General features: G+C 51.5%; 1 protein-coding gene across 1 annotated transcript in view; it reads left to right on the top strand.

The window, feature by feature from the left end:
- Positions 1-26,969, top strand: part of COL23A1 (collagen type XXIII alpha 1 chain) — a 410,853-nt gene that overhangs the window by 368,575 nt on the left and 15,309 nt on the right. Inside the window, exons 6-15 of the mRNA XM_070374177.1 lie at positions 11,992-12,018; positions 13,461-13,487; positions 14,817-14,843; positions 18,877-18,993; positions 19,979-20,014; positions 20,417-20,443; positions 22,128-22,181; positions 23,146-23,190; positions 24,595-24,672; positions 26,774-26,827. Coding sequence (XP_070230278.1) covers positions 11,992-12,018; positions 13,461-13,487; positions 14,817-14,843; positions 18,877-18,993; positions 19,979-20,014; positions 20,417-20,443; positions 22,128-22,181; positions 23,146-23,190; positions 24,595-24,672; positions 26,774-26,827 — 492 coding nt within the window. The remainder of the gene's footprint in view (positions 1-11,991; positions 12,019-13,460; positions 13,488-14,816; positions 14,844-18,876; positions 18,994-19,978; positions 20,015-20,416; positions 20,444-22,127; positions 22,182-23,145; positions 23,191-24,594; positions 24,673-26,773; positions 26,828-26,969) is intronic.

The following is a 26,969-nucleotide window of genomic DNA, read 5'->3' as shown; positions in this document are numbered from 1 at the left end:
CAAAGGGCTTGAGACCCCAGGAAGGGGTTCCCCAGAAGAAGCCACATGCCACCACCAAGACACAAGCTGCAGCCAGCCTGGACGTATGAATGGGGGTTCTTTCTTCCCTTACCCTACAGTGGAATTCAAGTCTGGGAAATTGCTAAGCCCAGACAGTTGTGCTGTGGCCCGTGTGTATGCAAACAGTCTGACCTGAGAAATCAGAACCACATGGTACTGACCTGCCCGAGGGCGCTGCCCATCCACCCCCTTGCCCACTGGACAGCCCTAATGAGAGAGCCTTTGCACAGGAAAGCACACGCCCCGGGCTGGGACTCTGGGCCCCAACAGCCTTGTAATTTGATGAATTGTCAACATCTGGGCCATAATTACTGGACCCTGGACTGATAATCCTGGTAAGCCCCCCATCCAGGGGCCCTGTTCTGGTGCATTTGGGGGGTGCTCCATTCCCCTACAGGAGCTGTCAGCATTAATTACAACCAGAAAGCAAGATAGTCACCCAGCCCCGGCTGGTCTGAGCATTTACTCCTGTCTCTGTCTAAACACGGCCAGTGTATTGATTCAGCTCCATACAACAGATAACTCTCGCCAGTTGGGAGGCCTGAGCCACAGCTAACAGAGAGGAACAGAGCCAGCCTCACACAGAGGAAACAGTCTGCACAACTTCTTTGCCCTGGGGTCCCTCCAAGGCTTTGTTCCATGGCCACATTGAGATGCTCCAGTGATAGGGTTGGCATACTCCCTGGCCCAAACTTACTTCACCAAGAAACCTCCTCTCTTTTGCCATACTTGCTAATATTTTTTTGAAAGATGGCTCCATGGAACCCTGCTTAGGAAATAACCAAGGGGTGAGGGAGGGAGCCAACCCACAAAGGTAAGAGATGTTGGCAGTGGCACAGCCTGGCATCTCACTGCCAGCCACTTGGAAGGCCACCCAAACATCCCTCCCCAGTGCTGCCCACCCCAGGGCCAGTGCAGACTCCACTCCGTGTCTGCTTGCCTGTAAGTCTCACAACTTGGGTTGATCTGAAAGAGGAGACCAAGGAGACTATCTTGGGACCCATGTTGAACTTGTCATTTGAGAGAAAGGCATGACCTCCATTTTACAGATGAAGAAACTGAGGTTCCAGGCTGCTCAGGTTGTTGAGCGGGGCAAGGGGGTGGGCCAGCACGGGGGCTCTGTCCTCCGGCCTGAGGTTCAGCACAGCGCAAGGTTCTGTTTGCTTCTATACAACCAGAATCACCCTGGAGCTCAGCTGATCTGCACCAGGAAGGAGTGGTTTAAAGCATAACCCAGCCTTGTAAATAGCTGTCTAGCTTCATGGAGGGCAGAAAGCGTTGAAAACCTCTGGTGAATTCCACGGCTTTGATCAGGCAGGGGAAGGAGCCAGCAGGGACCAAGCAACTCCAGGCACAGTGTTGTGGCATATGACCCTCAGGGTCACCCATTCTGTGGGAGCTGAGGCTCAGAGAGGGGGTTTGAACCCAGGGAAGGCCCCAGTCCTCCCTTCACTCTGTGTCATTCCTTCTGCTCCTCTGGTGGGAGATGCAGGGAGAGAAGCATCTCTGCCGAGAGTCCGGGAAGGGAGGGCTGTCTGGATAGGATAAGATCCCCTGCCACCAAGGCCCTGCCATCACCCTGTCTGGGGCTCTGCTCTTCCAGATGGCTTGGCTTCCCAGTACATTCCCCTCCTGCTCAAAGCCAGCTTGTCAGCAGCTGGGGCACTCAGCCTGGACTTGGTCCAGCCCATCTACTAGGCCTACCCTTCCCCAGAATGTTTCTCTTCCTCACAGAGCACTCAGAGCCAGGCTTGGACCTCCCTCCAACTCATGGAAACACCAGGTTCATCCACACAGCCTGCCATCACAGTTGCTTTGCAAAGATTCAGCCAGGCCCTGAGACAAGGGATCCAGTGAGGCTGGGAACATTGCCTTCTGGGAGACCCACAAGCAGAATGATGGCTCAGGCAAATCTTGCAGGAAAGAAACCTATTTCACAGGGTATAGCTCCTTACTTCACTGTGGATGGTGACTGCAATCATGAAGTTAGAAGACAATTGCTTCTTGGCAGGATAGCTATGACAAAAAGCAAAGAAATCACTTTGCCAACAAAGGTCCATATATTCAAGGATATGGTCTTTCCAGTAGTTGTGTATGGATGTGAGAATTGGACAGTAAAGAAGGCAGAACGCTGAAGAATTGATGCTTTTGAACTATGGTTCAAAAAATCTTCTGTGGATAAGACTCTTAAGAGTCCCTTGGAAAGCAAGGAGATCAAACCAGTCAATCTTAAAGGAAATCAACTCTGAATACTCTTTGGAAGGACTGATAATGAAAGTGAAACTCCAATACTTTGGCCACCTGAAGCAAACAGTTGACTCATTGGGAAAGACCCTGATGCTGGAAAAGATTGAAGACAGGAGAAGAGGGCAACAGAGGATGAGATGGTTGGATGGCATCACCGGTTCAATGGACATGAACTTAGGCAAACTCCGAGAGACAGTGAGGGACAGGGAAGCCTGGAGTGCTGCAGTCCCTGGAGTCTCAAAGAGCTGGACACAACTTGGTAACTCAACAACAACTCCTTACTTGACCATAGAATTCCTTTCCCCAGGCAAGCCTGTAACACCCTGCAAGACACCAGTGTTCCATGGACACCAGTTTGGTAAAAGCAGTATTAGGGTGACTGTGGGCAGGGCCCATCCTCTAAGGGTCACAGCCCGGGCCCCAGCCTCTCCCAAGATAAGAGGGGTCAGAATCATGCCCCAAAGCTGGGCAAGTCCATCTGACTCCAAAACCAAGCTGTTTCCTCCTCCACCCCACCCTTCTGTGAGTTCCCTCCTCGGTGACTCCCAGTGACCCGTGGTCACCGAGCAGCCTCTCCAAGCATTAGCTATTTCTCCAGACAGAGAATTCAAGGGCCTGGGCATAACCTTCCTGCCTCGGTGCCATCAGAGATGAGCCCAGAGCCACCTCCACAGACCAAAGCCATGGCTGTGGGTCAGCTCCGTCCCTGAAGTCAGGCCCCCACCCTCTGGTCTCTAAGTATCTGCACATCACCATTCTATGTTCGCCAAGGGAATCTTCTTGGCATCATATCTAACCACGTGCATGCTAAGTCATTTCACTCATGTCCAACTCTTTGTGACCCGATGAACTGTAGCCCACCAGGCTCCTCTGTCCATGGGAGTCTCCACATACAGCTCCAGCTTTGAATTCCTGAGGAACTCGTAACTTTCCTTCAGCCTCACCGTGGGCATTTCCAAGGTTGGTGCTCTTCATGCCCCCTCTGCCATTACTCTGAAACTACAAACTTTATCAAGTCCCAGGAGCCAAAGGCCCTGTGACCCCAAATACAGACAGGATCCCGGATTGAAAACTTGGTTTTCTGCCATGTAGAGGGTTTCTCACAAACTAGTAAGCTGGGAACTGAGGCTGCACTGTCAATGATCCACTGGGACAGTCTTGGAGGTGGCAGAAGGTAGCATCCTGCCTGGAAGGCAAGAGGCCCCTGGTCACTCTTAGGAGGGGGCTGCTGAGGTCTGGCCTTCAGAATGCTCTCAGAGACAGTTGGTGGCACTGAGTTTTCCCCTCTGGGGTCAAAGCCAAGGGAACATCCCCAAGCTCCCTTCTGTAACAGTCATTTCTAGAAAAGGGGGGCACTGTGGCACTGCATGCCTCACGTCAACTGGAACTGGGCCTGGCAGAGGGTCAAAGTGAAAGAAGGTCCAGAGAGCCTTTCGTCTCCTCACTCAGGGAGTCAGAGGCACCAGAAATCCTGGAAGGAAGGCAAGGCCTATGAGCCTTCTCCCCAGATTCCCTGGATAGCCATCCGTCACTCCTGCTGTCCTGTGCTACCGGCGAGAGAGAGCATTCCATGGAGAGTAGGGCCTATTTCAAGCCCTTGGACAGTCCCACTGGCTCAGCTTCTTCATCTGTAGGAAGGGACGTGGCACCAGGCTCCCAGAGCTGTGGCAACGGCAGATCCATGTAGGAAAGGGAGTCAGGTCCAAAGCAAGCCCTGCTCTGTGTCCTGGCCTTTATCAGGAGTGTCTTGAACTCATGATGCAATCTAGTTCCAAGGCCAGCTCATGTCACCAGCTGCTGCTGGTGACTTAGCAGTGAGGTCTGCTGTGTTCTGCCCCCTGGCATGTGAAGAAAAGAGCTTCATTTAGTTCTAAGCTACACCTTAGTCTCTGTTTTGTTTTGTTTCTTGTAATGAAGACTTTGGAGATCTACCCTCTTAGTAACTTTCAAGTATACAATACAGTGTTGTTAACTGGAGTCATCCTTGCTGTACGTTACATCCCTAGAGCTTGTTTATCTTGTAACTTGAAGGTTGTGCCTTTTTACCTTTTCTTCCATTTCACCCACCCCCCTACTTCTGGCAACCTTCAGTGTGTTCTATCTATAAGCTCATTTATTTTGTTGTTGTTTGGTGTTATATTCCACATATAAAAAGAGGGTTTCACTCACAGCTCAGTTGGTACAGAATCCACCTGCAATGCAGGAGACCCTGGTTCGATTCCTGGGTTGGGAAGATCCCCCGGAGAAGGGAAAGGCTACCCATTCCAGTATTATTGTTGTAGCCACGTGTTCTGGGAAACAAACTCACTCAGAAGGACAATGCAGATAGTGGAGTGCAGTTTATTACACCGGCGGGCCCAAGGCAGAGTCTCCTCTTAGCCAATGACCCTGACCAGTTTTTCTGAAAACCTTATATACCCTAAGTGTACATGCTCAAACCCACCTCCCCAAATTCCCTGAAACTAGTCTGAACAAAGGAAAAGAAAGATACAATCAAAGTTAACCCATGATTCATATGCCTTAAGCCTAGGTAGTTAACAGTGGACAATTATCAACAGGCCTGTGGTCATATCCCTATAAGCATAATAGAATTTATGATTCTATTCGGTTACACAGATAATTAGGGTATTCTTTTAGGCAACAGAGAGTCCAGGTACGAGCCTTGGGGCTCTTCCATCCAGGGGGCCTGGTTTTCCAGTTGGTATGTCATTTCCATAGATACTGGGCATAAAGCTCAAAGTCCACAGTCCGGCCCAAGATGGAGTCCTGCTTTCAAGATGGAGCCTGTTCTGTCTGTTTCCTCCTTCATTCCCCCCTCTTGATGCTCTTAACTCAAAGTATGAGCATCATTCATAGGGATATATTGCATCCTGACTCTCCAACCTCCAATTTGGGAGAACGACATCAACCTTTGGGTTACAAAGTTCATAAAACATTGTAAAATAAAGGGTCCACAAAGCAGAACTATCAAGGCAACTGTAACAATGGTAAATATAGTTTTCCACACATCACCCTTCACCTAAAATAGGACCGAAGTCCAAAATGGAAGATTATCATCAAACATAACTTTTACCTGACCTTTCATGTCATCTAGGGTGGCTGATATATAGCCAGATAAATCAGGAATATATACACAACATTCAACTTTAATTATAGCACAGGTCCCTCTTTGTACTGAAACTATGGTTAGTCTTAAGATGATACCAGCAAGTCCTTGTACCAGCAGTTGATTGTAGAGCTTCATCTCTGTTTCTTCTTTAAGATGATCTTGGTTTCACGGGGATCAGTGGGGTCCTGTTGTATAGTCCACTCGGTGTCCTCTGGGTCTGCGTGGTATGCTCTCTTCACCCTCATGTGGAAGATCCAGGGAGTGACACCTGCAACTTTAACTGCAGTAGTGCTGGTTAGAACAACAGTATATGGACCCTTCCAATATGGGGCCAAGGAGTCGTGTTTCCAGTCCATGACTGCCCCTGATCCCTGGGCACAAATTCGTGAATCTGTTCCCCAAGGGGGAATGGCACCCTTTCTTGTACAAACTTAGTTACCTGATTTATTATTACCCAGTTGTTCCATCTGCTGTGAAATCTCATCTCCCCTTACCTGAGGCAAATTTGTTGACACCTGTTTTATTATGGGAGGGGGCCTCCTATACACAATTTTGTACGGAGAAGAGCCATGGGACTGTGGGGTCATCCTGAGTCTGAGCAGAGCCGTCGAAAACAAGTCCACCCAGGAGCAGTCAGTGTCTATGACCCACTTGGAGAGTGTCTCTTTAAGTGTCCGGCTGGCTCCTTCCACCATCCCAGAACTCTGGGGCCTATATGCTGTATGTAATTTCCACTTGATCTTTTGCTTACTTGTTATACTAAATCAGCTACAAAAGCCGGGCCATTGTCCAATCCAATGCTGGTAGGAAATCCAAATCTGGGAACTATCTCCCTAAGCAGGCACTGGGCTACTTTTGATGCTCTTTCAGTCCAGGTAGGAAAAGCTTCTACCCATCCCAAGAACGTACATACCATGACCAGCAGGTAATGGTAGTGTCAGTGAGGTTTCATTTCAGTAAAGTCCACTTCCAGGTGTTCAAAGGGCAACGTGCCTTTTACCTGAATCCCTGGAGGTTTCCGTCCGTGCCGAGAGGCAGCATTGACCTGTGAGCAGGCAGTGCGGTTCTGAGATTTTGTCCTTTTGACAGCTGGAGGGCCTGGATTAGAGCATATAGTTCAGCCTGTTGAGCGGACCAGTGTGATGGCAGAGAGCTAGCCTCAAGATGGTTTCTTCCGTGACTACTGCACATCCCGCCAGTCGTTGTCCTTGTTTCACCAGGCTGGTGCCCTTGGTGTACAGGACCAAATCTGGGTCCAGGATTGGCTGGTCTCTCAAGTCAAGTCTGCTGGCATATTTCCTTGCAATCATGTGAGGACCCACCTTCTCCCACAGGAAGGACAGTGGCCAGATTCAGGGCCTGACAAGGCTCAGTAGTAACATGGGGGTTCTCACATGACAGTCCCTGGTATTGAGTAATCCGGGATGTCGACAGCCATTTATGGGGGTCCCCTCTCAGGAAAATGTTGACCTCATGTGGGACTTTTACGAACAAATCTTCGCCCAAAGTCAGCTTGGTTGCCTCCGAGACCAGTAAGGCAACTGCAGCAACTGCCCGTAAGCATCCCAGCCACCCAGTGGCAACACTGTCCAGCTGATTAGAAATAAGTCACTGGTCTGTCCCATGTCCCCATAGTCTGGGACAACACTCCTGTAGCCACCTTGTCCTTTTCAGTCATGTAAAGAGTAAATGGCTTAGCAAGGCAGGTGCTCAGGTAATTGTACCGAGTTTGAGTTCTATTACCAGTGGGACTTGTTTTGCAAGCCTGGGGAGGGGGTGAGTTGTCTTCTGCTCAGGCCTCAGGGAATTGTTGAGTTAACTCTCTCTTTTGACTGTTTAGCCCGTCCGGTTTCCTTTCCGGGAGATTGTGCAACCTCCATTCATCTTGAGGGGTTACGGGAGAGTTGGATACAATCTAGGAGGTCCAGCTGAGGTAGAATTCTGGGGGAGTTGACCAGAGGTCTCCATTGCTGGGATTGGAGCCTGCCGAAACCGTGGCTCTAGGAACTCTGGGAGAGCTGGTGGAAGAGCAGTTGCTGCTGCAGGACTTCACCTGGCCCTGGATCAAGCATTAAGGCGGCCTCCGGTCCTGGTGGAACACTGAGAGGCAGGCACGTCATTATCCAGTATGGGGGAGGGGTCAGGTCTCCCCCGTCCAAATCCTGTAGAATTTCCTTTTTTATCATCAGTCAATTTTTGTGCCACTAATATTTTTCCCTTTCCCTTCTGAATACAGAATCTTGTCCAAGTAGGAGATCTTGAGCTAACCCTAGCCATGAGTCAATATATGGATATTGATCCAGGTGTCCTGGCTCTCCTGTGACTACTGTATAGACTGCTTTCACTATTTTTAAGTTCATGGTGTTCTCTGGTGGCCATCCATTTGACCTCACAGAGTATGCAGAGGCAGTTAGGCGTCATTTTCACCCCATAGTCTCCTCCAAATCCCTTCTTTAAATTTTTAATCATGCACTCCAATACACTTGCCTTAGATTTACTTCCCCCACATCTTGCTTACCTTCTCGGACCTTCTACTTTTCCTTTTCATTCTGTCTACAAAGTTCTCAGTACCCTATGTACTTCTGATATTTCCGCTCAATGACACTTAAATTGCCATTCTGCCTCCCTCCTAATTGGGTGAGAATAGCCTTACCTGCCAGATCCCAGAGGAAGAAGGGGGATTGGCGTGTCTTCACCTGTCGGTCAGCACAGCCGAACCAGAACACCACGTGACTGAAGACTGTTTCTCCCTTAACTTTTAAAGTCTGTTCTGCCTTGGTGGGCTTGATCAGGTGTGGATTAAAATACAGATGGGTTAAATATCCCACGTCCCAGGCTGTCTCCGGAAAAGCCAACTCATACTCACTTATGTATCCCCCTCCTTCTAGCCTGACAATTCCGAGGGGGTCACAGCAGATGGGAGACCTCCTTGGGGAGGGCAGAATACGAGCACACAAAAACCAAGTTTCTTCTCCTAAAAATCCCCTGGGAATTGCTTGGTAATAATTTTCCCCAAGACGGTGTGGACACCACCTCCTAAATGACCTTCACAAATTTCCTTCCCAAGCCCTAACACTCTCGTCAACCTGTGTACCAAGCAATCGCTTCCACTTGCCTATTCCAGGCTCCTGTGGGCCCATGCCCCTTATAGTCCCTCCCAGGGGGGTAATCAGGCCCCCTCTTCCACCCTGCTGGGTGGGTTCCTCCTCACCTGAGCACTCAGTTCCCCTGCTGCCGTCCACTACCTACTAACATGAAGGTCCGGGCACTGAGAAGCAGAATCCTTCCAAAAGGGCGAGGCATCTTACCCCCTCTAGAAGATTCCAGCCGCAAGGCCTCGGAGTAGTCCCAAATGGGACTTGTCTCCTCAAAGTGAGGAGTTTCCCGGCCCATGCACCAAATGTTGTAGCCACGTGTTCTGGGAAACAAACTCACTCAGAAGGACAATGCAGATAGTGGAGTGCAGTTTATTACACCGGCGGGCCCAAGGCAGAATCTCCTCTTAGCCAAGGACCCTGACCAGGTTTTCAGAAAACCTTATATACCCTAAGTGTACATGCTCAAACCCACCTCCCCAAATTCCCTGAAACTAGTCTGAACAAAGGAAAAGAAAGATACAATCAAAGTTAACCCGTAATTCATATGCCTGTATGGATGTGAGAGTTGGGCTGTGAAGAAAGCTGAGCGCCGAAGAATTGATGCTTTTGAACTGTGGTGTTGGAGAAGACTCTTGAGAGTCCCTTGGACTGCAAGGAGATCCAACCAGTCCATTCTGAAGGAGATCAGCCCTGGGATTTCTTTGGAAGGAATGATGCTAAAGCTGAAACTCCAGTACTTTGGCCACCTCATGCGAAGACTTGACTCATTGGAAAAGACTCTGATGCTGGGAGGGATTGAGGGCAGGAGGAGAAGGGGACAACAGAGGATGAGATGGCTGGATGGCATCACCGACTCGATGGATGTAAGTCTGAGTGAACTCCGGGAGTTGGTGATGGACAGGGAGGCCTGGTGTGCTGTGATTCATGGGGTCACAAAGAGTCTGACACGACTAAGTGACTAAACTGAACTGAACTGAACTGAAGCCTAGATAGTTAACAGTGGGCAATTATCAACAGGCCTGTGGTCATACCCCAATAAGCATAATCAGATCAGATCAGATCAGTTGCTCAGTCGTGTCCAACTCTTTGCAACCCCATGAATCAAGCATAATAGAATTTATGATTCTATTCAGTTACACAGATAATTAGGGTATTCTTTTAGGCAGCAGAGTCCAGGTACGAGCCCTGGGGCTCTTCCATCCAGGGGGCCTGGTTTTCCAGTTGGTATGTCATTTCCATAGATAGTAGGCATATAGCTCAAAGTCCACAGTCCGGCCCAAGATGGAGCCTGTTCTGTCTGTTTCCTCCTTCATTATGGCCTGGAGAATTCCATCGACTATAGTCCATGGGTTCACAAAGAGTCAGACACAACTGAGTGACTTCTACTCACTCACTCACTCATAAATGAGATCATGTGGTATTTGTCTTTTTCTGCCTGACTTCTTCACTTAGCATAATGCACTTCACAGTCCAGCCATGTTGTTGAAAAGGCAAGCTCCTCTCATTCTCTTATGGTTGAATAGTGTTTTCGTGTGTGTGTGTGTGTGTGTGTGTGTGTGTGTGTGTGCGCGCGCCACATCTTCTTATCAGTTTATCCATCAGTGACACTTAGGTTGTTTCTCTGTTCATTATTGTGAAAAATGCTGCAATGGAGGTGCAAGTATCTTTTTGAATTATTGTTTTCATTTTTCTTGGATAAATACCCTGACGTGGAATTGCCGGATCATAAGGTGGTTTTGTTTTTTATTATTTGAGGAACCTCCATACTGTTTTCCCTAGCGGCTGCACGGTTTATTCCCATCGGTAACACACAGGGCTTCCTTTTTCTCTGCATCCTCGCCTTCTTATTTCTTGAAAAGGAAAGAGTGTTACTTAGTTCCAAGCTGCATCTTCGTCTCTTTTTAATTTCCATCTGCATTATGACTTTTTTAAACCATGCAGAATAAAGAGGGGCAAAGTGTGCACTATGTCTGGGCTCAGGTCAGCAGGATGGACAGACACACTCAGGGCCTGGGCACAGAGTCTGCAGTGGCAACCACTCTGGACAAGGTGACTGGGGGTCCAGGGACAGGCAAGATCCAGTGGGCAATGGGATAGAGCAAGGGAAGTTTGAACAGAGGAATACAAGGGCAGACAAGAGGGGGAGAGAGTGGCCAGAGCCCAGGTGAGACCACTGCCAGGGCTTAGTGTGGTATAGGTTTCTGTGTCCACACAGAATTGAAGTCCCTGCCATCTGGGCTCCAGTTCCCACTTCTGGCTGCCTGGCCTGGGGCAATGCCTTCCCCTCACTGGACCTAGCTTCCTCCTCTGTAAGATGGGAATGATAACACCTGCCTTACACAGGGCTTCTGTTACAATTCAGGCAGAGTATAGAGGCCACCAATAGCCCCAGAAGAGACCCAGGATGGGACTGGGCCCTCTGTGTTATGGCAGCTGGGAAGGCCAGGCCAGGGTGAGGGGTCTCAGGTAGAGATGCCCAGAAGGACATGGCCTTATCAGGGCCGGAGCCCGTGGTGGGTAGATGGGGGCAAGGCCCACTCTTAGTGGACTGCTGAAGAGAAGAGCCCTTTCATACGGATCCAGGTCAAGATGGCCAGGAGCTGGCCCGAGGAGACAGGCCAGCTCATGTAGCTCCTGCTGAGCTCAGATGGCAGGGACTGAAATTGCACCTCACGAGGAGACCCCAGGGCCTGAACCCTTGAAATGGCCCCATTCCCCCTTCTCCTGGGACCCCAGCTGCCCCCAGGCCATTGCCCTGACATCCAGACCCTTGACTTGAATGTAAAGTGAGTGGCCAGAAGCACTTAGGGGACCAGCTTTAAGAACTGCCCTGGTTTCCTTCCTGGAGTGAGGGCCTTGAGCAAGGGCACCAACGGGTAGCCATTGTCACGGCATCTGGGGAACTGGTGGATGACTGTCTGCCAGGGCAGTCTGGAGACCCAGCCAGGGAAACTGACTGTTTACAGCTAGGCCCAGCGGGCAAGGGTTGGTCAAGACCAGGCAGACCCAGTCCATGGCACCCCCATTGGATTCCTCTATTCCCCCACAAGGAGGTGGAGCTCAGCAAGGCTTCGTCAGGTGTGTAGACAGGTGAAGGGAGATAGTGGAGGCTTCTGTGCAGTCGTCACTGGCCATCTGCAGACACCACAAAGCTAAAGCTCCACCATTCAGAGTCTCAGGCATGACACTCATTCCTGAACCACTCAGCCTGGCGGAGAGAATGTGGTCACATGTCCAAATCCTGTGGGGTGATGGAGGCAGGTGGCTTTGAAGGAGAAATGGGCTCTGTTTTCGGAGGAGGGGATCCTGGGCAACAAACAACACAGAGATGCCCCCAGCCTGAGTCCATGTGAAATGTACCCAAGACCATGAACTCAGGGCAGGCTTTGGTCTCTCGTCACCCAGTGCCTCTGGGTCATAAAACACAGAAGAAATATAACCTCTGTGCTCTCTCTGTCTCTCTTTCTCGTTTTCCAGGGGCCACTGGGTCTGGATGGAAAGCCTGTAAGTGATAACAGGGCAGTTGTAGGTGTCCTGGGATGGGGCTGCCTCTGGGGTTGGGAATGACCATGGACGCCAGAGGGAGGAGCCACTGAGAATGTGGTTCAACATGGAGAGAAGCTATTTGACTGTCAGAGTTGAGTTCGAATCCAGCCCCACCCCCTACTGACTGTGCAACCTTGTGGAGGCCTTTTCACCTCCCAAGCATGAGACTTCTTTTTTTGTCAAACAGTCATATTAACTCTCCCCACAGGGATGCTGGGAATGCAAAAAACTGTGAACAACACTCCCTGGTGTCCAGTCAGCCCTCAAAACACCTGCCCTCCCAGCAGGCCCTCAGCACATAGCATACCCTCATACAGTCTCAGGAGTTGGATGGTGGACATCACGTTGAAGGGTTTTCAACACCTGGGTCAGAGGTGGTCCATGGGTGTCCTTAGCAGAATAAATAAGATGCACAGAGATAGCATAATTAAATTAATAATTGGATATGGATGGAAGAAAGGAAGGACAGATGGATGGATAGATTGATGGACAGATGGACGGATGAGTGGATGGATGAGTGGGTGGAAGGAAGGACAGTCAAGTGAGGTAATGAATCAAACACTGTACAGATAGTTGGATGGAAGCAAGAGTAGATGAGTTTGTGCATGTATAAATGCGTGATGGTTGGGCAGACAACTGAGTGAAAAATGAATGGATTAACAAATGATTGGAGAGCTGACTGATGCTGGGTACATTATTAAAGGATGGGAGGAAAGAACCCAGTACCTAGACAGATGAGTTGTTGAAAGAGTGAATGAGCGAATCCATTACTAGCTGAAGAGAACATGATTTGGGATGGAGTGATCCATCCCAGTGATCAAGGCCCCTGACCAAGAGTGTGAACGCCAAACTGGCCCCACCGCAGCCTAGCCCCAACCCCAGGGTCTCTGAGCCCCACAGTCAGTACCTTGTGTGTGACTTGACCCGCTTCCCTAGAAGTCCTGGTGTTAATAACTTGGCAAGACTGAAAGAGACACATTTCCCTGCAGCCAGAGGGTGATGGCAACCACCGTGGCCTGCCAGAAGCCACCTCCACCTTCTCACACCTCCAGACCCAGGAGTCAATGACTCCTCACTGGTGTCTGGACACAGTGAGGGCTGAGCAAGGAGAGCTCTGTTCTCTAGGGGGAGTGCCTAGCACACTTGCCCCTGTTCAGAGAGGATGCCAGTGACTGCCCCAGTGCCCTGTCTTCCTCATGGTGAGGACTGAGGTGCAGAGCTTCATTGGGGCCAGCACGGGCAGCTAAAGGCTGATAGGCTCACATGTCTTTTCACTCAGCCACCCACAGCTCTGCGCAGCCTCACAGGCCTTTCTGCCCTCAGAGCCTCAGGGAAACCAGAAGGGGGTCAGCCTAGTCCTCTTCACTCACCCATGTTCTTTCTCTATATTCCTTCTCCAGGGACTTCCGGGCCCCAAAGGGGAAAAGGTAAGTGATGCTGGAGGCTGTCCAGATATGGCGGGCTGAAAAAGGAGGCCAGAAACCTGCCTTCAAACCCCAGTCCCAGGATGTGACCTTGGGCAAGTCACATCCCCTCCTGGAGCCCCAGTTTCTTCATCTGTGAAGTGGGGTTAGTGGTGCCTACCTCCTAAAATGGTTACAAGGCTTATGTGTGACAAGTTAAAGTACCTGGAGGGTTGAATCTGAATTCTTCTGGCACCAGAGTGTAACAAATCTCAAAACATAGTCTATCCAAAATGATGGGTTTCCAAAATTATCAATCCTGAAAAGAGGAAGGTACCAGAAAAGCCTGGGGAATTGAACACTGTTGATGGCATTCTTCGTGGGGAGAACACTTCCCAGGAAAACAAATGGTAGAGAGCTAGCCCCAGGATATTTGTAGCTCTTTGTGAGAAGGACTTCCCTGGCATTTGGGCACTAAATGTCACAGTCAGACTCCTGGAGGGCTGGGACTCCAGGTGCCTTGGAGGGGAGCAGGAGAGAGGGGAGACCTGTGTGTCCCACAGTGGAGTCAGGGGCCAGAACAGCCCTGGGTGTGATAGAACCGACAGACACTTCTTAAGCAGGACAGGGCCAGGCTGTGCTGCGCCACCCACAACCCCCATTGCCACGTGCCCTGTGTAGGTCAGAATAGCCAGGGTTCCCGTCCCCCATCAGGGCTGAGCAAGGCACAGGATCTGGTGTTTGGAGCCTCAGGTGTGCATTCCAGCTCCACTGCAACTGTGTCATCTTTGGCAAATTGCCCAGCTCTGTGGGCCTCAGTTACTCCATCTGTAAATTAAAACCAACTTCTCATGGAGAAGACTGCGCAAGGTAACAGACTAAGTGTTCTTTGTAGATGAACAAAGAATAGGCACCACTTGGCAGGTGGAGTGGTTGCCTTCATGCCAGTTCTGGCTAATGCCACTGAGTCGTAGAAATGATGAAGGCAGGGAGACCTCTCTCTTGAAACCAGAGAAAAATTGTTGTCTTGGCATCTACTGCTACATAGCACACTGCTCCAAAGCTTGGTGACTTCAAGCAGTGAATCAGTTATCATCCATCATTATTTGGAAGTTCGCGGGTTCTACTCCACTGTGTCTGGAGGCTAGCAATAGATAGCTGACCGCCTGACTCCAAGCCCTGGATCTGCTAGCTGTGTGACCTTGGGCAAGTTACTTAGCCTCTCTGTGCCTCAGTTTCCTCCTTGGAAATGGAGATAAGGTAGCGTAAGCACTGAGCGCAGAGCAAATGCTCCACACATGTGAAGAAGTAGTAGACGTACTGGTGATAGATCATCCTGTTTTTTGTTCCTAGGGCGCACCAGGAGACTTTGGCCCCCAGGTAAGACCTGAGCAAGACCCTCCCCCGACCCCGCATGGTTTGTTTTATACCGTAATAAGTGTTTCTTCTGGATCCCTATGCTGATCACAGAAAGAAGGGAGTGACAGCCCCCTCCCCACCCGTGGTCTATCTTGCTGCCTGTTTTTACTTAAGCAGCCATCGGGTAGAAGCTCCAAGCACCTTGATTTGGCCAAAGCTTCCATTCTCTGCACAGACAAGCAGACATCCTGGTCACCCTTATCACCATAGACACGCAGAAAGTGGGGCTGGCACCGGGCCCAGACTAGAGACTGATCTTCCCGAGAGCAGCTGGCACCCAGGAAGAAGGAAGGCTGTGGTTGGAGCCAGATGCCCTGAGCCCAGAGTTCAATTCTGCCACTTACCAGTCGAGTGATGTGAAGTGAATCACTTCCTTCTCTGAGACTCAGTTTCTCCAACTGTGAGTGGGGGTGACATCCTATATCCCAAGCCCCTGAAATGAAGGTTCATGGCAATCAGGAAAGTGGGTACCCAGCTGAGTGGGAACAGTAGGTCAGAGTCTCCTCTAGCCCTCCATGCCCCCTGGGCTGGGTACCCAGAAGTGCCTCCTGACAAACCAGGGGTCTCTTCAACAGAGTCTGAAGCAGACTGAGGACTCCTGCTGGGTGGGCTCCACAAAGCATGTCTTGGCAATTCATGTGGCTATTGGTGGAGAGCTCAGCCGGAGATGCCCGCTCATGGATCTCTGTGTGGCTCAGGCCCCTCCCAGCCTGGTGGACGAAGGGCCGTTCCAAGAGTAGCGTTCCAAGAGGCAGGAGGCCAGTTAAAAGCCTCCTCCAGAAGGGACACAGCGTCATGTCCACAGCATTCTGTTGGTCCCAGAAGTCACAGAACCCACCCAAGTCAAGAGGGTGAAGAAATGGACTCCAGCTCTTGGGGGAGGGTGAGGTCCCTTTGCAGAAGAACCCGAGGGATGGGATCAAGCATAGCAGCCCTCTTTGGAGACTGTTAAAAGGCTGTTGATGAACCACGAAAGACATAGGGATTCTTGGCCTCTGGAGGAGAAGAATTCAATCGGGGGCCAGTGACGAGGCTTGATCACTCAGAGCTTTTGTGTAATAAAGTTTTATTCAACTATAAAAGTGATAGAGAAAGCTTCTGACATAAACATCAGAAGGGGGCAGAGAGAGTGCCCCCCTGCTAGCCTTTAGCAGTAGGTTATATACCTATCAGTGAGCTGTTGATTAGAGAAAGGAGATGTCTCAGAGTGGCACCCACAACATGCATTTTGAGATAACATTGGCACCAGGTGAGTCATCCCAGACATAAAACGCTTGGCATGAATCTTGAAGAAAGGCAGTTTTCCAAGTAAATATATAGTTTCATTAACATAGATTAGGAGAACAATATATGAGGAAAACATACAGGTTTGTTGAGCCTTTATCGGTTCTGAGTCCAGGCAGAACCAACCTGAAGAAAGACTGAGTCTAGGGTAAATATATAGTTCATTAACATAGCTGAAGACAAACATTTCCATAAGAAGAACACCTTGGTTAGCTCAAGGTTTGAGAAAAGTTAAGTTCAGGTGGAGCCAGGTGTCATCATGGCAACACAGAATTTTAAGAGAAACCTCTCTTTAAATTTGTGTAGAGAAGGAAAAGAATTTGACACTTGTTTGTTTCCTCCTGACACTTTAGAGAAAGATAAAAAATGTCTGACACTTGGAGCCTGTTTCCTCCGTTTGGAGACCCCTGGCCTTCCTCCCTGTTATCCTCTCACTGTGGTCCGTCACTTCCAACGCCCTTCCTCTCTCCAGGCTGGGTTAAGTGGTTTTGCCTCCAGAAATAGCCTGGTGGTTTCCAAACCACCCTCCTGCCTTTCTCATCAAACACCTATTTGCTGACTAGATGGTTTTCCCGAGGCTCAATCCGGACTTTATAAGTAGAGACCATCACATGTACAGTCGCCGCATCCTCAAGGTAGACTGGCCAAGTCTGGGCTGCTGGTGTGCACGCTCCCCTCGACTCATCCCGCGTTCCTAGGGGGAGACCTCAGCCATCCGATCCTGGGGGAAGAAGGGTGTCCAGCCTCATTCCAAGTAACTCAGGAGAAGTTAAACACCCTCTAGAACATGCTCAAGTGTTGACATTCATTTTCTGCCTTGATAAGGAGAGTCCATATCAGTGGTTCCCACTCTGAGCCTTTGAATTGTTTAGCAGGTGATTCCTAACACAGTGTAAAGTGAGACAGGAATCACTCCCACTGCCACTCTGAGCCATTGTCTTTTGGCTGGAGTTCTAGTCTCTTGGTCAGGACCCTGGCTAAGTCAGACTGGTCAGAAGATCTGTGTGGTGGACATTGAGAATTTCAGTTAATTTTTTAATTGGGAAGACAAGTGAGCTATGTCATATGTGCCATGGTCTAGAGAGGCAAGTTTTCTCATAGCGTGGGGTCCACAGATGAAAAAAATCTGTCTAAAGGAGACTCTTGCCTCAGTAGCCAGAAGAGATCCTGCCCTTCCTTACTCTGTAACCCTGGGTAAATCGTTATTCTCTAACCCCTGGCTTCTTCATCTGTTAAATAAGTAGCAGTGCCCTGGCCAGGTGGTCACAGGATTGGGTGAGACAACCTCACCCCTCAGCGCTGGGCATGCAGCAGGGGCCCAATCTACAAATGCCTTCTTCCTTTCTTGGCAACAGGTGGGTTGGGAGTTGCTGGCACTGTGAGCCAGGGATGCCCCATTACTGTGCCCTAAGCCAGTACTGGGAAGGCACCCCTGAGAGCATCAGGAAGTGCCAGGGGCTCTTCAGTCTCTCCTCCTTTCGGGGACATGCCACAAGGTGAGGGCTCTGGCTGCCTGAGGTCTAACCCATTACTAACACAGCCAAGGGTCAGAGACTGGGTGCTGCAAGAAAGAGATGGTGTGTACCTTTGTCGCTTTTTTGTTTTTTTAAGATAATTATAGTTTCACATGCAGTTGTAATAAATAATATCCCATGTTCCCATCATCCAGTTTCCCTCAATGGTGACATCTTACATCGCTATAGTACAACCACAACCAGGAAACTGACATTGATATAATACACCAACCTTATTCCAACTTCACCCATTTTACTTATTTGTGCATCTGAGTATTTCCATGCAATCTTATCACTCTTGAGATTTGTGCAACCACCACACAAAAAGCCCTCCTGCTCTCCACCTATAGCTGTAGTTACCTCCTTTCGAGCCCCCATCCCTAACCCCGCTGATCGGTGCTCCATCTCCGCAAATTTGCATTCCAAGAATCTCGTGTAGCCCAGTCATCTAGTAGCCATCTTTTGAGACTGGCTTTTTTCGCTCCGCATAAATCTCTTGAGACGCATCCACGCTGTTGCATGAGTCAGTGTTCTGTTTTTTATTTATTGCTGAGCAGTGCTCCGAGATATGGACGTACCCCAGTTGGTTAACCATTCACCATTGAAGGACATCTGGATTGTTTCTCATGAGGAGCTATTGTGAATAAAGCTGCTGTGAATGTTCACGTATGGGTTTTTGTGTGGACATGTTTCTAATTTTCAATATTTTCAGTGTTTCTCTGGGATCAATGCCTGAGAGTGTGCCTCTAGCACTTAATAAAGCCAGAGCTGAGCGACCAGGAAGGTCTTTCAGGAGGCAAACAGTCCCCTCCCTTCCAAAAGGAAGGGGGCTGTTTGGGCACGTGTGCTTTGTCCCACACCTAATACGTCTCATCTCTCGCCTGAACTCCATAGCTGGGCTTCAGGCACTGAGAGCTGGAGCAATGATGCATATGGGGGAGGGTACGAGATCCTATTGGTCTCTCATGCAGAGGTGTAGGTCATGTCCCTTTATATACCAAGGGACCTGTCCTGTCCCTTTGTATACCAAGAAGTAGCAAGAGGCGCAATAACAAGGCCCTTTCCTCTGAGCCGGCCGCATGCTGGGAAGGCGAAGACATCTGGCCACCCCTCTGAGGAGGCCTCTATCTCTCTCTCTGGAGGCCAGAACTCCCTCCGCCCACCCTCAGGGTCATGCTGGGCCCCATCTCTTTCAGGGAGATCCAGGGCAAGATGGAGCTGCTGGGCCTCCAGGGCCTCCAGGACCCCCTGGGGCCCGGGGCCCTCCTGGCGACACTGGGAAAGATGGCCCCAGGGGAGCACCAGGCCCAGAGGTAAAAGAGGGCATGGAGCTGGACCACGCGGGACGTGGTTACCAAACCTCCCAACCCTGATCCCACAACCAACCCCCACCCTATCCTATCCCCAGCCCCAACCCAGACTCCTACTCCAATCACACCTTAATCTAACACAAACCAGGTCCTTGACCCCAACATAGGCCTTGATCCCAAGTGAAAGAGAAAGTGTTAGTCGCTCAGTCATGTCAGATTCTTTGTGACCCCACGGACTGTAGCCCGCCAGGCTCCTCTGTCCATGGGATTTCCCAGCCAAGAATACTGGAATGGGTTGCCATTTCCTTCTCCCAGAGATCTTCCCGACCCAGGAATCAAACCCAGGTCTGACCCCAAACTCATTTCCAAATCCAGATCCACACCCCCAGTTCAGACTGTTATCCAAGCCCTAACTCACGCCTACAGACTCTGGCCCAACTCTTAACCCCAATCTCTAACTGCATTTAGATTCTGACCTTGGTTATAATCTCAGTCCCAGTCCTGACCCTGAAACCCTGTCTCTGCACCTCTCTACCAACCTCTTCTCCCTCTCTCTCTTTTTTCTCTCTCTTTCTCCCTATATGAAGCCACTGTTGTGCCCCTAGTCCTAACCCAAACAGCGGGGTCAGACCTCATTGTACCACCCCTTTCCCTCCCCCAAGGGCTCAGGTTGGACTGTGCTTCCTCCAGCGCAGAGCTGGCACCACCCCCTAGACTGCCTCCAGGGTCCCCTATCAGGGCAACTGCTCAACTAGCTCACCGATTCCTTGTTGTGCTGGGCACATAACTCCCTGAGCCTCAGCTTTCTCATCTGTGAAGTGAGGACAGTGACACCCACTTTTCAGAGGTTTGGTGAGGACAAAAGTGCACTTGCATGAGAGAACGTACATGCAGCCCCAGCCCAGGGTCTGGCAGGAGATACAGGCTCAGGCAACTGTGACACCCCAACCCCACCCCGCCTCAGTGCTCTTCTCTTATGCCTCCTCAGGGTCCCAAAGGAGAAGCTGGACAAGATGGTGCAACGGTCAGTATCCAGGGCATTTCAGAGGCCTGGGCAGGCAGGACTGTGGTTCGAGGCCCAGAAGCTCCTCTCCCCTGCCCACCCACAGCGGGACTGGGCATGCAGCCCAGGGTGCATACCTGGGCTCTTGCCCCCACCACCACTGGGAGCAGATGGGCCAGGACCCAACCCCAGCAAAATTCTCACAACCCCACACCCCTGGGAGAGAGCCTGCAGTCCACTCATCACAGCTTGGGATCTAATGCAGATTTCTGTCCAAGATACGATGGCTCAGCTGGGTTCCAGAGACAGCCCTGCCATCCTCTGGGACTTGACGTCACCCTTTATAAAACAAGGATGTTAAGAAAGACAGCCCAGATGCAGCCTCTGGGATGATGTCTAACACCCCTTCTTCTCTTGTTCCAGGGCCCGAGTGGACCCCCAGGCCCCAAGGTGAGTGCCTCTCACTCCTGTCTCAGGCCTGGACACAGGGGGCCCCTTCACCCGACCCCTTTCTCCTCCTCCTCCCCCACTGGAGCCAAAGCAGTGGGGTTAGAAGACCAAGTTCTATAACCTTGAACAAGTGACATCATCTCCTCTCTGGGCCTCAGTTTACTCCTCTGTCAAATGAGGTCATGACAGACTTTTCCTGCCTTACCTTCACAGCAGGTTGTGAGGACTGAATAATAAAGCCCGTTAGCTTGTCAGCTCTCTTTTCTTCCTTCCTTAAGCAGCACCTGCCAGGGTGGAAGGCAGGCTGTGGTCATCCCTGAAGGAGCCAGGGCCCCTGGACTGGGCAGGAGAGAAAGTGGGGGGAAGGAGCTATCCTTAGTGAGCATCTTCTGGGAGCTGAGGGCCTCCAATGCATTCCTTCTAATCTCACAACTTCCTTCTGAGACTGGGGGCATTATAGCCCCCATGAGCAGTGACTTGCCCAGGATCACTCAGCTTGGGAAGGACCAGCTCAGGGTTAGACTGGAGTCCAGGACTATCAGCCCCATCACCCATGAGAATCTCTCTGAGGAGCTCAGGGTCTATGGGCTATGCTGGGTGGAGGTTATCAGAGCCACTTCTACCAGAGGAGGAGGAGGCTGGTGTCCAGGTAGCTCTGACCAGGCTAAGCCCAGTGTTTCTGGGAAGAAGATGGGGGTGGAGGGCCCCTGTGGAGGGCCTTCTTGGCAGGGATGTGGGAAGTGGCTGGAGATAAAAGCAGGGGCTGGGCACAGCGGGACCAAACCCAAATCCTCGCTGTGGGTGGCTGCTCTTACCTGTCTCAGAAGTCAGGATCACATTCATTCATTCATTCATTCACTCATTCTTAGAGAAATACATCAAACACATAGAATTACTCAGGCAGATCATTTGTTCCCATGTCAAACTGGTTCTCAAAGTGTGATCCTGGACCAGCAGTATTATCAGCATCATTGGGTCTCATTAGACCCACGTGTTTGGGGCCCAAAGGCACTGAGTCAGAGACACTAGAGGTGGGCATGCTCTGTTCAAGCAGCCCCCAGTGGTGCTAATGTGCCCTCCAGTTTGGGAACCACTGACCCAGATTGATCTTCCCCCATTGTTTCCCATGGCTGGGCCTCCTCCTCCTCATACTGGACTCAGCAAAGCTGTGCCCTCCCCCAAAGTGCCATCCCCAGCCACCTACTGAAGCCCACACTCTCCCTGAGTCCCTCTCTATCCCACCATTCCTTTATATTCTCTTCCGGGCATATCCACTACCCAGCATGAGGCTGTGAATTTATCTGGATATTTCCTGGCCCTTGGTCTCTTCTGACCCACTGAGCAGGGATCTTGTCTGCCTGGCCTGCAGAGGGTGCTCAGAGATGTTTGTTCACAGAGGGAATGAATTACCTCTCCTTCAGCCAATCCATTCCTTTTGCACATACCTACTGAGCTGTGTTCTGGGCTAGTGGGGACAGGGGACGGAAGTGGGTCTTACCCCACCCCTGCCCTAGAGGGACAAGGAGGGGAGGGAGAACTGCCCTGACCCAGTGTGATCAATGCTGCTACCAGGAGTGGACTAGTGTGCTAGGAAATGCAGAGAGGGGATGGCCAGCTGACAGCCAGAGGACCCAGCCAGTGCACGCAAGTCTGAAGGCTGCAGCCTCCACTGTTCTCTCTTCAGGGGGATGACGGGATACCAGGCCAACCAGGGCTCTCTGGACCCCCAGGGCCCAAGGTAGGTACACATCCTTCCTCCTGTGGTCCCCCTGCCTCCCATCTCCCCAGTTCCCACCTGCCTGGTGAAGCTCCTACCCAACCCTTTTACATCACAGGCACATGGGCTGATGACCAGGGCAGGCCAGAGGGAGGCCAGCAGGAAGGCCAGGGTCCCACTCACCAACAGGCCTAGCAAATCATCCAGGCCACTGGCCTCCCCTTACACCCTCAAGTCCTCTGGCTCCCATTTCAGGTGGCCCCACTCTGCCCTTCCCCCAAGCCAGGAACTGGCTGTGTTCCTTGGTCCCTCATCCCCTTAAGACAACAACCAAATCCTGGCCAGGCTTCCTCTAACCTGACTGAGCCCCTGAGCTTCTCCAACCAAACCAGAAGGAGGCCTGGGCCTGAGTCCTTGGGGCTGTACTGAACTCACCACCCCCACCCCGGGTGGGCTCAGGCAGTTTCTCAGGACCTCCTCTGGAAGCCCGCAAAGCCTGGAGGCTCCACAGCAGACACCTCTGTTGCAGGGCCAGTCAGGGAGCAAAGGGGCCGCAGGTAGAGAATGGCACAGACAGAGCCCAGGGGCCCAAGGTGACATAATGTGAGCTGCTCTGGTTTCCGAAGGCCCATCCTGGGGGAGACTGGTTTCATCTGCAATCTGCCCTTTTAAGCTGGGAGTCCAGAAGGTCCCTGGCCCAAGGGTCTGGGCCCTGGCAATCAGAGGCTGGCCTGGAGTCAGGTGGCAGGTGGTCTCAAGTAGTGACAAGGCCTTCACCTTGTAGCCTTGGGCCCCTGGGCCTCAGTGGCCCATCTTGTCTACACAACAAGGGGTCAGAGGAAGGTCCCACAGTTCCTCCCTCAACTTGGGAGATGCCAGTCACATCCATTCGGCCCTGTGCTCTTTGGAGAAGAGGCAACTGGAGGGGGCGGGGGAATTTTGGCTTCAGCCATACACACCTGGCTGCAGCCATGTGTCTCCACAGGGGGAGCCCGGCCACCCAGGCACTGATGGAGCCACGGGGCAGCGGGTAAGCAGTCCCCCCACCCCAGCCACACCAGTGAGATCCAGGGACCTCATTCCTTCCAAAGCCCCTGTCCCCCAGACACCCCAGAGGAACAGTGGAGCTCTGAGAACTTGGAGTCTTTTTATTTTAATACTAATATTTCATTAGTGGGTTTTTTTTTTTTTTTTGCTTTTTAATTCTTAATACATGCTTTGGGTTAAATGTTCAATTATGGATGTGAAAAGGAGAGTCCCATCCTCCTCCCTCTTCTCCTCCTCCCCAGGCAAGAGTCTGCCCTCCTAGACTCTTTTCCTTGGCACATTCAACATAGATTTCAATATGTCACGGATGGCATTATCCTGCATGACGTATGGGGGCCTTGCCTTCCGCCCAGCCCCACTTCACAGTTCACCCCTGTCGCCAGAGCACAACCACCGCAACTGGTCCCAGATCTTTTGTGATGAGCCCCTATCAGCACCTTGTTCTTGGCCCTGTGATCTCAAGCAATCACATCCCCCCCCCACGCTCCCACAGGCTGCCTCCCTCCTCCAAGACAGAGGTCTAAGCTGGCAGCCTGCTGGTGCGGATGGCCAGGGAATTGGATTAAGCACTGAGCGTGGCAGTTCAGTGTACACCTTCCAGTTCCATAGAGGCCATGACTGTGGAGGCAGCTGGCAAATGAGGCCCTGGCCGGGTCTCTCCTCTGGTGCAGCTGGCCGCAAGCCTGAGCAAAGTGCTCACACCCCCTGCTGCTCTAGCAGAGGAGTCCAGAGGGGAGGGGAGGTTCCGAGGGGAAAGGTGAGGCCAGCAGTAGGGCACACGTCTGTACCTGTGTCGACGAGTGCGTGTGCAGACACATACGTGTGGACGTGTGCGTGGGTGGGTGTGGACTCAGAACCAGGAGTGAAGGGGAGTGTCAGCACCTGGTGCGTGCAGCCTCCCCCCGAGGTTAAGAAACTGCGGTGCGAGGGCAGCCTCCAGCTGGCAGGCCTGTAGTTGGCCTGCACAGTGTTTTGGAGGGTTTGGTGTTTTTGTTTGCTAACATTTAAAAATCTGAAGAACTTCACATCAAAGTCAGGCTCTCCATTTTCTCTCAAGGATGAGCCTCAGCGGGCTTCGGTTCTCACGTGAAGGTGGATCACAGGCACCTCCTGTGAGGTGGAGGCGTTTTCCTCAGTTGGCCCCAGGCCTCCCCTCTCCCTCGTGTAACCCCCTGCCTGGCCCCCAGAGTGCTCACTCAGTGAGCCAGGGGCCAGTTCCTGAGAGAATTCGAGAAGACACCGTGCTGGGGGCCACCCAGTGTCCAGCTGAGAGAGCTGGCCCACAGGTCACAGGCCTGTGTGCAGCCCCAGTTACTAGGTTCTCGGGGTGAAACAAAAATGCCCACGATGCTCCTCCCTGAAATTCTTCCTCTTCTTCCTGCCTCAGGGTCCCCCCGGCCTCAAGGGTGAACAAGGAGACACAGTGGTAATTGACTACGATGGCAGGATCTTGGACGCCCTTAAGGTAGCGTTCCTGGTGGACCCCTAGCGTTCCTTTCCTGAGGGAATATCCACTCACTTTGCACACTTTTTTACACGAGGCACCAGGGGTAGCTTAACACAGACTTAACACATATTAGGTAACGTCACCAGGTACCTAATATGGAAATCAGTACTATGTGGAGTCCCACACGATGCTGAGAGAGCCACTGTAAATGGGCCCATGTGGCCCTGAGCTCCTCAGAGGCTGAGGCAAAAAAGGGCAGGTCACCCTTGAGAAGAAAGAGGCAGGGCCTCTCGGGGCCTTTCTAGGAACCAGGGGCTGGAAGGCTGATCTCCTAACAACCATTGGGTGAGAAAGAAGAGCGTGGCAAAGCTTGCTCGAGTGACTCGGGAGTTGTGCGGCCTCAGCCCTGTCCCAATGCTGGGCAAGCCCAGGACCCATCACCAACTGGAGAGAAGGGCTGGGGGCCAGCTGCTCAGAGGCACCGGGAGAGGAGCTGGGGTGGGGAGAGGTGATCCGCAAAGACTGGGTGTCAGCACCGAGTCCCACCCCAGCTTCAATTTCAGTTGTCTCCCACAAGCCTCAGGGACACATGAGCTGATGGTAACGGTGCCCACCCCAGGCCTGCGTGGCGTGGAGTCGTGTGGCATGGCCCAGGGCTGCGCCTGTACATGGCTGCTCCAGAGCCTCAAGGAGAAGCTCTGTGGGAGCAGAGAAGCGGGGAGGTGGATTGTGGATGCCAGGCAGGGACGATGACTGGATTTGTTGGGCAGACACAGAGGGGTGAAGTCGAAAAACACATACTGAGGGGCAGGCTAGCTGGGGAATGGTGTGGAAGGTGGAGTCACTCAAGGCAGAGAGGCCACCGGGAAAGCAGGTGCTGGGCCTGAATCTGGAGGAGGGTGGCTGGAATGGAGAAGGGAGTAAGACCAGGGCATCTCAATGGAGGCACCGACAGGAAGGGGCAGGTTGCAAGATATGGAAGCAACCTTAGTGTCCATCAACAGATGAATGGATAAAGATGTGTACACACACACACACACACACACACAGACACACACACACACACACGCACACAGTGGAATATACTCAGCCATTAAAATGCCATTTGCAGCAGTATGGATGGATTTGGAGAGTATTGTGCCAAGTGAAATAAATCAGACAAAGACAAATACTATATGATATCACTTATATGTGAAATCTAAAAAAATACAACAAACTAGTGAACATAACAACAAAAAAAAATAAGCGGATGCACAGATATGGAGAACAAACTGGTGATGACCAGTGGGGAGAGGGAAGGGAGAAGGGATGATAGGGGTAAGGGGTAAAGAGATACAAGCTATTATGTATAAAATAAGCTATGAGGATATATTGAACAACACAGGGGGAATATAACCAATATTTTATAATAACTATAAACGCGTATATCCTTGGACAGTGATTTGAAGCACTATATTATAGTGATTATAATAGTATATACTATTGTATGTCATATATAATATTGTATATCAACTATGCCTCAGTCTTTAAAAAGGAGGGGGCAGGTAGGGGAGAGGAGATGAAGGGAAGAGGCCTGGGACTTGCTGGACTCGGGGCTGAGTGACAGCAGCCTTTGTGACGGGGCCTGAGCAGGGGTGGGGGCAGGTGGCCTGAGGTGGGCAGGTGGCCTGAGGGAAGGCTGGGCAGGGACGGGAGCTCGGGAGTCAATATACTGTCCCCTCCCCGTGAAACCAAGGGATGCCCGGGAGCAGCGGACAGCACCAGAGGTCACAGGAGAGGCAGAGGCCACAGTGCTGGGCCTCTGCTGGGGATACAGTTTGGGGCTGGCTTTGAGTGCCAGCAGGGGTTGGTTTTACGTTTGCTTCTAGAGGCAGTGCAGAGCTGTCATGGGATTGAGCAGAAGCGTATTGTGATGAAACGTATACTGAGGGGAGAGGGGTAGACACTGTGCTGTCTTACCCGATACCTGGTACCAGCTGCCAGGCCTCCCCCAAAACACAGGCCTGACCTGGCTAGGTGGGGAGGGGGCTATATGGTCTACGGCCTCAAGATGGAGAGGTGGGTGGGCAGTGATGGGCAGGCCCCACCTAAACACTGACCCCTTGACTTTCACACACAGGGTCCTCCTGGGCCACAGGGGCCCCCAGGGCCACCAGGGATCCCCGGAGCCAAGGTCAGTGCAGACGTAACTGTGTGGTCCCCTGGGTCTCTGTCTCCAGGGCCACCTCCAGGGTCTCCTCTCTGCCTCTGCTTCTCTCCTGGCACCTTGGCCTGGCCTCTAGAGTTCAGAGGAGGTGGCCCTGCTCCTTCCTAAC

This window comes from Bos mutus, chromosome 7, assembly GCF_027580195.1.
Source record: "Bos mutus isolate GX-2022 chromosome 7, NWIPB_WYAK_1.1, whole genome shotgun sequence".
NCBI classification, from domain to species: domain Eukaryota; kingdom Metazoa; phylum Chordata; class Mammalia; order Artiodactyla; family Bovidae; genus Bos; species Bos mutus.
Note: the sequence above shows the minus strand (reverse complement) of the source record. Positions and strands in the feature narration are given on the sequence as shown.